Raw genomic sequence first — 13,677 nt, 5'->3', positions numbered from 1 at the left:
TAGCATCAGATGTGGGAATTTTCCAGTTAGTACATAGTAGTTAAGGCCATCTAATATAAAGTGTGACCATACAGATTTCTTGAAACAAAATATTTTTTTAATAAGAATTACAATCCTGTATCCATGCGCAATGTGTGATATTCCATGATAGCCACATAAAGAGGTTTATCAATATAGGTGCATCAGTGGATGTGTTTTCTTGCACTTAACAGTAGTATTGGCAGTGTGTATGCCTTTGCCAGACTGCAGTCGAGAAGTGTTCTGAAACAGCAAGCCCTGCAATTTTTCATTGTCGAACAGAAAGCCATGGAAGCGCATCATTGTGATCACAGACAGACCTGCTGATATGGAAACAAAAGCAGATCTCAAAAGATCATTCAACACAGCAAAGCCCTTGACAATGGTGGCCTTGTGCACAGGACTCCACTGGAAGAATCCATAGAAGATATCATGTGAAACATCAGGATGAAAAGTTTTTCAGCTATTTGTCCCCGTTGCCCAAATGGGCAGAGTTTAGTCTAGCATGAGACAGCAGAGGGTGAGCACCCTAGTTTTCACACACTAAAGGTGCTGGGGGCCAGTAAAGCACTAAGCCAAAGATTGCGGAGGTGGAAACCATCACACACGCAGTATGTTTAAGACCAGCTACCGGCATGAGGTGCGCAAGCAGAAGTACGAGCGCACTGATGTCTTCGAGGAGCCCAGCAGCCCAGAGACAGAGTCGGCTCCAGCCGGCGGGCCTTCGACAGCAACCGTCCAGGGCTGGGACAGCCTACAGGAACTGAACAGCCGCTTTGCGTGTTACATCAACCGTGCACGCGTGCTGGAGCAGCGTAACGCTGTGTTCCGCAAACAGCTAGAGACTCTTCAGCGCATGGAGGAGGCGCCAGGGCTGGAGGAGGCCTTCAGCGAGCAGATCAGCGTCAACAGACAGCGCATCCGAGAACTGCTGTCGGACCGAACTAAGCTGGAGAGGGAGCTCAAAGACGCCGAACGCATGCTGGATGAGTACAACAGCAGGTTAGAAAACGGCCTTAACAGAAGTATAAGGATGTGGTTAATTGCTAACGACTTACTAATAGATTAACACAAGAAAATGTAATTAAAGCAGACAATATTCAAACATGAATCTGATGACATGACATGTACATGTAAAGAGGTTTTAAGTACTGTATAAAAATATAGATGATTTAACAGACACTGACATAGAATGTAAAACTTTTCTGCTTGTGGTACTGTAGTTTACTCGCTACTGATTGCTTTAAAACTGTGAATTTCTAAGATCTGATGCCACTACCCTGGTAAACTTTGGAAAATCCTGTAATTAGTTCTTCCTCAAAGGTGCTCAGTGAAAAAATGAGAACGCTTCTGTCTTACAGGCATTGAGAAATCTTTTTCAGATGGACCAATTAAACTGAAGTTATGTAAAGTCAGTCAGCCAGAGCACTGAAAATGTATGTGTCATATCAAATGGACAAGAAAATGTAATGTTACATTTTATTAATTTTTTATCATGGGCTGATTTTTTTTTTTTTTTTTTTTTTGGTCTCCCAATTCAGACTTTTCCTGTCAAAATTAACTGTTTACATCTCTTGCATTATAATTTCAAATTTCAGTTAACTCTCTTAATTGAATTGAACAAGATAAACTCACAACTTATAATCACTAGTTAACATCTCTTTTTTTTAAATTGTGATAAAGTCTGAATTATGAGATAAAGTGTCATAACTACTTATTCCATGGAGGAAATGTGATATTTATGACAACACCATTTTAGTCCTAGAAAAACATCCCCATCATCCAAAAATTTGGATCATGGTTGAGGTTTGGGATTTACAATATTCCTAACAGCTCTCATTTGTCTCTGATTAAAGATTAGGTGATGGTACTAAGAGTTTAAGACACACAATACATTTCAACAGCTGGATCAACTAGAAAAATCTCTTAAAAATGTTTCAAACCTGCTTCATGAAGAACATGTGCAACAAATATTGATTTGTTGAATGTTGTAGTTCACCAAGGTTACAGATAGAAACAGCTTTGAAATGAAAACCATGAACATCTGATGAACTATGCTTGAAACACTCTCTGTTGTCCACAGATACAGAAATGAATGTGAATATCAAGAGCAGCTACGGCACACGCTGGAACAGCTCAATAAGGTACAAATAAACTGTACCTTTCTCTGACCTGCAATTTCTCAGGATATTAAAAAGCAATAATCCACAAGAGATGATGCTTTTCAGTTACAAAACCACGGGCCAGGGCTGCTCTTAAGCTCAGCACCTCAGCTCAAACCCTTAGCAGTGCTAAAATCACCATAACAGACTCAGGTGAATTACCATTCTTTTATAAATGCAACACTACTTGAGGCCTTTTGTACTGTAAAATATAACTTTTGCATGAAGACTAAGGCCAGAAACATACTATATGCAAGAACTTGCAAATTTGCTAAGCTTAAATCTGTGTTGGTACAGTTTGTTTTGTAGAACATCACATTTTCAGCTAAATCTAAAGAGTTGCTATAGTAGACACCCCTTTTTATTATTATTTCTTTATTTGTTTATTTTTTTGGTTTCAGGTCAAATATTGTAATGGAAGTATTGTATTAGTGAAAATTGTAGCTACACACCCAGATAATAATATGTTTAATTGGCACAGATATTTAAAGGTAAAACTGTCACTCCCTTGAGTTTTTGGGGATTTCTAGCATGATCAGAAATGCATGACCACTTATATTTGACCGAAAGCTTACAAATGTTCCGACCAGGCATTTGAGTTTGTGTCACATGCTAAATGTTTCTGGTTTAAAATCAGCACGTACCTGTGGTAAAGTCTCTTATGCATTCATTGCTTTAAAACCCCACTTCTGTTTATCTGCTCGAGTGCAATGTAACAGTCTTAACAGCAGTCCTTAAAAAGAAAATGCACCACCACTGTTCGTTTTTCCAGATAAAGTCTCTAACAGCAAAATGATTATGAGTCTATTTGCTCTTGTGTTTTCAGGAAGCCGACACGGTTCTATTGAGAAACCTTGAGTACCAAATCCAGCTGCAGTTCCTGCAAGATGACGTCAACGCCACCAGAGAGAGGCACAAGAAGGTAGGAGGCGATCACAACTCCTATTTGCACTTCTATCTTTTCGAGTAGCTTCTCAAAAGCACTTCTGTGAAATTGTCAGTTGGCAGCAGATGTGAATGACAAACCAATCCAATTTTAATGATGTTTAACAGCGTACACTTGTGGCTTCTTCTTTATAGGACATCAAATTGAAAGGAGAGCAATTACACTTTTACAAAAGATCACACCTTGCACAATTTGAGACAATATAAAGTTAAACATGGCCCTATTTAACCCTAATTAAACGAAACTTTCAATAACAGATTTATAGTGTGATCCTACTGAACAGCACTGCGAGTTTGAGTGAGATTGAGTGAGAGTATATTACTAGCATATTGCCTTTGTATTAGTAGGCCTACTTATGAAGCACATATTAATGCTTTATTCTGCATGACTTTGTTCTACATCCCTTAATTCTACACCATACCTAAACTTAACAACTAACTATTAATAAGTAGAAAATAAGCAGTTTATTGAAGCAAAAGCCATTTTGTTGAGAGGTGTGCTTTCTTTTTGCTGAGCTTACATATGTTCTCAGAGGACAGAACTGTGTTTAAATGTGATGTCAGCAGTGTTTTTCTGAGCCGTATAGAGTGACAGGCTCTTGTGTGGTCCTGCATCATGTTTAATCAGCACTGCGGTGCATCACATTCAGCATCTGAATGCCAGAAGTGTCTAATCAACATGTACATGATTTCAGAAGCTAGAACAGAAGCTGGAAGCCCAAAAACACATACACACATTCCCCAACACACAAACATAGATATATGACACAGCAGCCAAAATATTGGCACTTACATTTGAAGCACTGATTGATATCCTACTGGTATTGTTGTTGGTGGAACATAGCAGTGCTAATGCTAGTTGGAAGTACAATATATGTATATATATATATATTGAAAACTGAAGCTGTTCTTGTGCTCATGTCTAACACATCTCATGAGGCGCTTCAGAGAGCAGATGCTTTCTACGCAGTCATGCATATACCGTGTCTAAAGGCGCTGGCTCAGTTAATCATTCGCGGTTCACAGCATGTGCATTTGACATATATGACTAAATGAAGTGTAAATTAATGAAATAAGTAAATTAAATGTGCACGTGTGTTTGGATGCAGAAAAAGACAATATTGCAAACTTTATGTTCTGTTACATGAGCATCACATCCCCAACAACGAAAACAACTACTTCTGATCTGAGCATTCAAACTAAGATCAATAGTAAAATATTCAACTTTAATTGTGTACTCTCAGGAATAAAAGGTAGAAAAACTTTCACTAGGGTGGTATCGTTTCAAAAGGTACAGCTTTGTACCTTATTTTGCCCTGAAGCATGCCAATTGGTACCTTAAAGCAGTGATTCCCAACCCTGTTTCCGGAGTGTAGCGAGCGACACTACAGATTTTGACTCCTTTCTCTGACACACTTATTTCTGGTCTTGAAGTCTTATTGAGGTGATGCGATAAATCAGGTGAGCTTGATTTAACAAGATATGCAAAAAGCGTAGTGTTGGGGCTCCAGTGCTGCAATAATGTATTAGTACATAAGGACAAGCAGAGCTGAGTGTCCATTAGAGATTACAAATTATGTGACAAAATTGTAGTTTGTAACATAATCCATTACAGACATACAATACATACAATTACATTACAGATTTTAGGGAATATAATGGGACTCCTTTTTGATTAGTTGATTAATTTTGACCTAACTAATTTATCACTCTGGTTTAAAGAAGATACCATATATTAATATAAATATATTCATATAAAAATACAAAGAGAAAGAAAATATATTCCATTCGTTGTTACCAACGTGAGGTGCATTAAACATCACATTATTTTGAGGTTTTCCTACATTTATTTAAAATGTAAAATTAAAATAAATCATAAAAAAAAATGTGCTAAATAAGATGAAATATTTTATTTGTTTGCATGCCATGTGACCATTAACTAATGACAGAGAACTGTGAACATGCAACTTATTTCCTTAAAGGGCCTTTAATTCAAGTAAATATATGTTCAGCTAACAAAAAAAAAGTTTAGGAATCCCTGTATGACATGTAAATAAGAAAAACTGATTTGTGCACTTGAATGTGTAAAAAAAAAAAAAAACAAAAAAAAAAAAAAGCAAAAATAAACCTTTCAAAGACATAGCCTAATGGTTAAATAACCCACTGAATGATTATAAAATTAAAAATGAATGTGTTCATCAGTAATTGATGCAGTGTTGAAATGTTGAGAAAACACTTCTTGAAATTGAAGTGTGTAAATCCAGCGGTCCAATGCTGTGTAGCCTCTCAAATTTCTGTGTTATTATAGCCAGCTGACTCTGTAAATGTAAAAAAGTGGTAGGATATTTTAGAAAGGATCATTAAAAATATGAAAAGAAGAATTAGGGAGAATCAATAAATTATGAATCATTTATTTCTATTGTGTGAATAATATTTAATCAAATAATCAATAAAAAGTATATATATATATATATATATATATATATATATATATATATATATATATATATATATATATATATATATGTTGCTGTTTCACGTTTTGTTAAAATGAGTGGTTAATTTGCATGAATTAGTACAATTATTCCCATGGTTCCTCTGCTGTGTGGTTAATCTGACTTCATATATTAATTACCTGCATATGATTAAAAAGGTGAAGGACAGGATCACTGAACTTGGATCATTACTTTGTAGATAACACTTCAATGAAATGTCATTTAATAGATATCTATATATAATCATCTATTAGGGCACAACTTGTTAAATAGGGTTTTCTTAAGTTGCAGTGAAGCAAGGGAAGCATCCTCCTGGTGTGCGGGTCTCCTCTGTAATGAAATTGACCTTTCAACAGTCTCCGGCGCTCATCATGTCCACCTCCACTGATTCCTGTCTCTTATGTCTGTTTCCTCCACAGAACCTTGCTGAAATCCAGACGTATCTAAACATCCTGCACCAGATCAAGCAGACTATTCCCCTCATGGCGAGCACGTCTGTCTCAGAGGTAGGGTGACCTTGTGGCTCTCAGCGCCTCGGGCCCTTGCTGACTCTCTGGGTGTCACATGCAATAAGAATTGTGCGCCGTTGGTGCCAGTGAAATTAGCGCGGCGCTCTGAATGTGCCCTGAGTGATCAGTCTCTCTGAGCGATGACACTCTTTATCTTCCTGTATCACCGCTCTCCAGCAGCAGGGATTCTCACACTCTTCCTCACACACACACACACACACACACTGTATGACGTGCATGTTTCACTTTGATACTGCAGGGACCTGGAGGAAAGACACATGTATGCTTTGCTTTTTGGGTTGGATTTTTACTTCATTTGTTGTGTTTGGTCATATTTTAGTAAAGGAAAGGCAAACGTTTGCAGCAGTCACTACTAGTGGTCTGAAGATATGGAATACAAAGGGCTGATAATAATACAATACAATTAATGAGGGCTAATGTGTGGCCAACACATCACGTGATACAATTTATATAAATATAGAACAATTAAAAAAATATAATAATCATTATATTGTTACCTTTATAGGCTAGTTGTTGTCCTTGCTGTGAATAGGCCTTGATACTTATATTTAGGTGTGTGTTCAAAATTACTAACAGATAGTAATAGCAAACATACTAACATTTAATCTCTAAGGTAATGTCTTGTTCAAGCTTAGTGTTCATGGCAATTAGAGCTGAAGGTGACAAACTATCAAATTCAATCTTTCAATGACATTTTCTTTGCCTTTAAATAATACACACAACCAGTAAAACCTGTGATAGCTTTAGACGGAAAATTCAATCTGGATTCTGCAGTGTTAAGCTACTTGGGAATTAACCTATACCTGTATTTTATTATATGTAGGAGCAATAAAAAGAGTCCTTGCTTTTGGACGTTTTCTCTTAATAAAGACTCTCGGGCATGTTTGACCTTTTAGAAAAGACATTGCCTGGATTTGAAAGGTGTACAGTGACGTGAGTCAAAGTGAAAGACGTTCGACCTCAGTGTGACCAGAGCACAAGCCATCTCTGATCATAACTGCTCAGGAGTCTCACCTGCTCTTCTTGTGCAGGATCAGGAGAGGTTGATGGCCCAGAGGCGCGCTCCAGCGCTGCGCAGTCAGCTGGAGGAGTACAAGAGCGCCATCTGCCAGCTCCAGGCGCAGAAACAGCGGCTGCAGACAGAGGTGTGGATCTCCTAAACTCAGACACAGATCACTCTCCACACCATCAGCTCAGAGTGTCCTGAACCTAGCAAAGTGTCACTAGCCTGTGAGATAATAGCCAAAATCACCAAAAGAATGATGGACAGAATTTGAAACCCTGGTTTTCATTTTCACCTCAGTCATAGATGAGAGCAAATACGCTGGTTTTGCTTCATTACACAGGTTGAGACCCAACACAGTATAACTGCATAACCAGTGTTCTTACAGTGTAACATTAGCATTCGTTAATATTACTACTAATGCCATAGGCCAAACAATACGCAATTATTACCCATAGTACACTGAATATAAAAACCCTAAAGACAGTTATCTCTGTAAAAGCGGAAAAAAAAAATCGATTTACACAACATTTTACTGATCTATAATGAACACCTCTGATGTAATGTATCTGTTATTCTAGACCTCTGTGCTGGAACAAACCATCAAGACCACACAAGAGAGCTACGACGACGAGATCCAGCAGTACAACGAACAGATCGAGACCCTCAGGAAGGAGATGGAGGAGGCCGAGAGGTCACTGGAGAAATACACTGATAAGTGTCGACAGCTGGCCATGTACCAGAGCTCTCTGGACAACGAGCTTGAGCGCTACAAGAGAATCATCGAGAATGAAGACAACAGGTGAGACAGTGGGACCAGTGGGTGGTCTTCTAAACCTCAGTTGTTATCTGCTTTTTATTCACTTACAAAGTCATCGTCATGTTATTTATTATTATTATTATTATTATTATTATTATTATTGTTATTTTATATTTTTTTGTACAAATACATTCAGATTTGTGTTTGGTATAGCACTCTCGCTGCCACACAGTGGCAGTATAACTACATTGTCATCTTACCCAATAAACCCAGCCTAATTGGTTCTTACTTTTATTTCTATACTTTTTTCTTTTGCTTTCTCCCTTTCACTATCACAGATTGAACTCAGCAATAATTGGGACACCCATTACTCTGTTCACAACCAACTATAAATACAGCCATAGTCCTAGCGTGAGCAGGAAAGGAAAAGGTGAGCGTCTGGGCTGGGGAGGGCTGTTATGTAACATGACTGCATCTTTGTGATAGTCTTAACAGGCAACAAATCAGCAGCGAGCATCTGCTCGCCAGAATGAAGATTTACGCCCTCTTTGTCTTGCTTAGTCCCTCTCCAGCTACTTGAATGTAGAAGCATAATAAAATTGCCTTTAAGATCCATGCGTTGGCCCTGTTAACAACGATATATGACTATGGCCTTTATGTCTGCGGTCATGGAACTGTAGAGAGTAACTGCTGTTTGTTGAGAGCCACAGAAGAAAGACAATGATTAGGGTTACACTTTATCAAGTACATTTGTCTTTTAATGTTGAATATATGTCCTTAAATATATGTCATCAGTGCCCTATGTCATCAATATCAGTTGCGTCCTGTGAGCTCACTGTAACGGACGAATGTAGCCAGACCTTGTCTGTTGACATAAAAATAAAAAATAAAAAATTATAGACTGCCATGCTACATATTATATGGTATATTGGCGTTATTATGGCAATGTTTTAGTGCCATGTAGAGAAAAAATCTAAGATTAAACAATTAAAGTTATAATAAATTGAGAAAATAGTACAAATTACAATAATATATTCGAAATGTTTTGAGAATAAAGTTGAAATTACGAGAACAAAGTCAAAATATTTCTAAAACAAACAAAAAAATTACAAGAATAAAGTTGTAGCAATACGGGAATAAAGTCAAAATATTTTGAGAATTAAGTCAAAATTATGAGAATTAAATCATAGCAATTTTGTAGCTTATACTGTATTACACAGGCAAATGGCCCAGATTTGGAGCATCAGGAGAAATTCTGGTGGCTTGACAACTCATGTGAATATATGTGGGATTATTAGCAGAAATCATAACGTGTCATATGCACACAGGGATAGTATGTTTTGAAATAGTTATTCACATCTCGAATGCATTCATCATATAATTATATATATATATATATATATATATATATATATATATATATATATATATATATATATATATATATATATATATTATATATATATATATTTAAATTAAATTTATGCATTTAGCGGACGCTTTTATCCAAAGCGACTTACAGTGCATTCAGGCTATCAATTTTACATATCATGCGTTCCCGGGGAATCGAATCGAACGCAGTGCTCTACCAATTGAGCTACAGAAACACTATATATATATATATATATATATATATATATATATATAAAATAAAAACATAACAGCTCATTAAATAAGGTCTTTATGCATCTCTGAAAACATAGTTATGTATATTAAATTGCATTTCTGTTAATAGATTGTTGTAAATGTTACACATTGCACCTTTAATGAAACGAATGTCTCGTAATCAAATAGATGATTGAATGCTGATGTGCTTAAACTGGGGTGATCTGTTATGCCACATTAAAGAGAGTGAAAAACACATTATTGTAAGACATATTGTTTGTATTTCACTATAAAACTGACAGAATTTGAAATCTGACACTTTGTTTTATATTAAAAGTACCAAAAGCACAAAACTCATTGCTGTACATAATTTTCAGTCACATTACTGGCTCAAAGACCTGCTGGGCAAAACACCCATAGAACTGCAGCACAAGCCCATCAGTTTTCTATCTGTTATAATCCAAAAATATTTAGATCACCCCCCAAAAGAATAAAACAAAGATATGTAAACAAAATGCAAGTTTTGGCCATTAGCAATCCAAATAAAGCAATATTTAAACTAAAATCAGCGGGACATTCTAAAATGTTTAATGTGAAAAAACTTAATGTAGGCCTAACTTTAAAAAAGTGATATTAAAATATCACACTTTATTGATGAATCACCTTTCAGAATCCTAAAATGATGAATGGAACACCCTGGTCTTGTGAATTTAATGGACGTGTATTTACCATTAACACATGGTGACCATTCACATAAAGTGTGCCGTTTGGGACAGGGCACGACATTCAGAGATAGGAGAGTGGGTGACATCTGAGGCTGAGACCACCCCTTGACTAACAAAAGCCAGTTCCAGGAAGTGACATTTCACCAATGCATTGCATGCACATATAGTCTTATTGAGCACACTCTGTGCTGCAGTGTTAAACAAACCTATGGAATTATCTACAAATATCTGTGCTGAAAACTGGCCATAGAAGTTCACATGAATGCCCACTATAATTGCCCATTTAGGCAACTGAGAATACAATGCATATTTTTATGCTGCAAAAATTATGTGTAGTTATAATAATTGTAGAGTATGTTTCATGCCTCAGCTTGTCCAGAGCATATTTTTGAAAGTCTTGCATTTACTGAAATACTTTCTTTTATTACAACACAACCATAGTAATTTTTGCATTGTTCACAGGCCTGATCCTAAGATTATATTCAAATTTATTTAAAATCATGTCTGAATCTGCTTTTTAGATATCACCCAAGTCATCCAAGACATCACCAATGTAAAGCCTCGTCAGAAGTGCTTGGCTAAGAAAGTGTTTAAAAAGAAAGAGATTGCATCCAAAGGAGCTAGTGGACTTGAGGTGAAGCCAGCAGAAGAACTGGAGGAGGAAGAGAAAGAACAGTTGATGGAGGAGCAGGGAGTGGGAAGTGAAGAGCAGGTTTCTCGTGAAGATGTGCCTGATGGAGCCCAGATCAGCAAAGCCTTTGACACTCTCTGTAACCTCATACGTGACCGCATGAGACGTGTAAGGAGACCAGAACCAATTGCTGACTTCTTCACCAAGGGACGCTATGTACTAGTTACGGGCGACTCTAACTACCTTGACCCCTGCTTCTTTTCGACTACCCCTTCTGCCAGTCACGTCTATGTTACAATCCAAGATGGCATGATGCCTTATGATCCGTACTGGAGAGGTACACCCTCACCTATCCCAAGCCCCATATCTGGACCTACACCCTTAACCCCTACCACACCTTCAGAACCAGAAACTGGACAAGATGATCGACATAGGAAGGGGGGTGGAAATGGAGAGAGGGAAAAATACAAAAATGGACCAGAACCGAGCCCCGGTCCACCACCAGGCCCTCATGACGACAAAGGCCCCAGACCTCCTCCAGGCCCCAGGCATCCCTCACCCCAACGTGGTGGCAAAAGCAAGACCTTGGACGATCCTGGCAGCTTTCGAGGCCCTCCACCCATGCCATCGCCTAGATCCATACCCCCTAACTCCATGACTTATGAGAAGGTAGAAGTAGTGGAGTCAGTGGAGAAGCTCTCACCTGACAAAAAAGTTAAGGGCTATAAGGAGACAACCACAGTGGTTGAGACCATGATCGAGAAGACCAGCAGAAAGAAACACGCCGATAGATCTTCTTGATACCACTCAAACATTCCACATGTTCTATCCATTCTTGCCTCGGACCTTCTCCAGTTTTGCCTCCTGCCTGCTGTCGAGAAGATTCCTAGTGCTGCACTGTTAACATCCTGCAGCACTGCACCATTGCCTTTGGCCTTTACTGTCTGAAAACTTGGGAATCCAAAAAAAAAAAAAAGCCCCATATTCCCCCCACACAAAAGTTAATTTGGAAACTGAGAACCTTGACAAAGAAAATATTAATTGCCAGTCTCAATAGGATTCAAAGGCTCTATTCCAAAACCCAGTGAGCCTTCTAGGGCACCATACGTACTGAAACTGAACTTCCTGAGCGATTGATTTGGTAAGTAGTTCTACCTAGAGCTACTTACAAAGTGCACGGGGGATCTCTAATCAACAAATGATTTCAAAAGAGTTTGGTGTTACATTGTTACTAAGTTAAAGTATGCTCATAAATTTATAATCATAAAAACAGGGCATACAAAAGGGTACATTTTCAGTTTTCTGTATTATATATTATGCATTTTCTTTTGCTTTATCTGCCATCTTGGATGGGTATTTTACTCTGGGATTGCCTTCTCTGCAAAAGATACTTGCAGTGCTGTCTTAGATTTTTTTCCACATCTCAGTATCATAGAAGGCAGTGGACAAAAATATGCCTACCTTTTGGAACAGCCTTATCATCGGAAGTACACCTATGATTACTTAAAATGCTGCCTAGGTAGGCAGTTCCCTAGGTTGTGGAATAGAGCCATAAAGCTACCCCAGTAAAGTTGTACAATATCACTGTCTCTCGCCCTTACCCTCAGGTCAAACCAAAGCAAATGTTTAGAGTTTTATTTGCTATTATTTTGTTCAATTTAAGACATCAGCATTGCTCACCAAAGACTTGATGTGTATTAACTGCACAACAAATAAAAATCAGTAAAATCTCAGTTTGTGTTGTCTGTGTGTTGTCACATTAGCTGTCACTCTCATTCCAATCAGTGCATGTTTTTAGACAGAATTTGATATTAATGTTTTAAATTTTGCATCAAAATAAATGAAAAGCTTTTTCTGGCGGGGGGGGGGGGCACTTTTGTTTAAAATGCTCATTGTGTAGCATGCTCGCTCAGTGGGTAGCACTGTTGCCTCGCTGCAATTAGATCCCTGGTTCAAGTCTTGGCCAAGGAGGTGTCCTGTTTGTTTCTTGCGTGTTCTGCCAACGTCTGCATGGGTTTCCTCCAGGTGTTCTGATTTACCCACAGTCCAAAGACATGAACCATATGTAGGTGTGAGTGAGTGTTTCCTAGCACTGGGATTGCATGAGTTGCATTCTCAGTGCTGGGATGTACCAGGAAGGACATCCAGTGTATGATGTGCTAAATTGGTTTGGTGACCCCTGATGGGAACAAGCCGGAAGAGAAAAGTTTAAACATGATGTTCACTCTCACAAGAGTGAGATGCTTTATTCTAAATGGCGGCTGCCATGTTGAGATCACATGACCAGCTGCATTCTACTCACTCTCAGTAACTCAGTAACCTTGCTTTAGTCTGTGATAATGGTATTTCTCCAGTGCCACTGATAATCAGTCCCTCCAGAAAAACGTGATTATGCGATCGCCTGATTTAATGCATAATCAGCCAAAGGCCGCATATTTATGCGGGGGTCACATTTTTTGCCGCATATATTGCTGATCTCAGAAAGCAAAATAAGCGGGGCTAGCATGATTTCATAATCCCTGTATTTTCATTGCAAAAAACTCACATATATATATTAGCAGAAAGTTGAAAAATGTTGCGTTTACTTAACACAAGTAAAGCGCCATTTTCCCCTATTGCCATGGGAACCTTATGAAGTGACGTAATTACATGACGTGAACATCATCTGCAAACCCCGCAGTGAAACCAGGGTGAAACTTGAAGTGCGCAAATCATTCTTATTTGCCAACAAAAATAAGCCCAAAAGAACGCGCGAATCAGTTTCCCGATTTGTTACATGACAGTGGAGCCAAATGATATTGCG

At 38.1% G+C, this 13,677-nt stretch overlaps 1 protein-coding gene across 1 annotated transcript; it reads left to right on the top strand.

Annotated features, from left to right (window-relative positions):
• Positions 1 to 463: 463 nt before the first annotated feature.
• Positions 464 to 12,607, top strand: bfsp1 (beaded filament structural protein 1). Its single transcript, XM_026279260.1, has 8 exons — positions 464 to 1,020; positions 2,102 to 2,162; positions 3,007 to 3,102; positions 6,040 to 6,126; positions 7,182 to 7,295; positions 7,735 to 7,955; positions 8,252 to 8,343; positions 10,765 to 12,607. Exons 1-8 carry the CDS (start codon positions 632 to 634, stop codon positions 11,673 to 11,675), a joined length of 1,971 nt encoding a protein of 656 aa, XP_026135045.1. The 5' UTR covers positions 464 to 631; the 3' UTR covers positions 11,676 to 12,607.
• Positions 12,608 to 13,677: the final 1,070 nt, after the last annotated feature.

Source organism: Carassius auratus, chromosome 13 (genome assembly GCF_003368295.1).
Source record: "Carassius auratus strain Wakin chromosome 13, ASM336829v1, whole genome shotgun sequence".
Taxonomy (NCBI): domain Eukaryota; kingdom Metazoa; phylum Chordata; class Actinopteri; order Cypriniformes; family Cyprinidae; genus Carassius; species Carassius auratus.
This window is presented reverse-complemented; position numbering and strand designations above follow the sequence as displayed.

Coding starts and splice junctions, on each gene's coding strand:
- bfsp1 (XM_026279260.1), top strand. CDS start 632: ATGTTTAAGACCAGCTACCGGCATGAGGTGCGCAAGCAGAAGTACGAG. Junction 6,127..7,181: donor CGAGCACGTCTGTCTCAGAG/GTAGGGTGACCT, acceptor CTTCTTGTGCAG/GATCAGGAGAGGTTGATGGC. Junction 7,296..7,734: donor AACAGCGGCTGCAGACAGAG/GTGTGGATCTCC, acceptor CTGTTATTCTAG/ACCTCTGTGCTGGAACAAAC.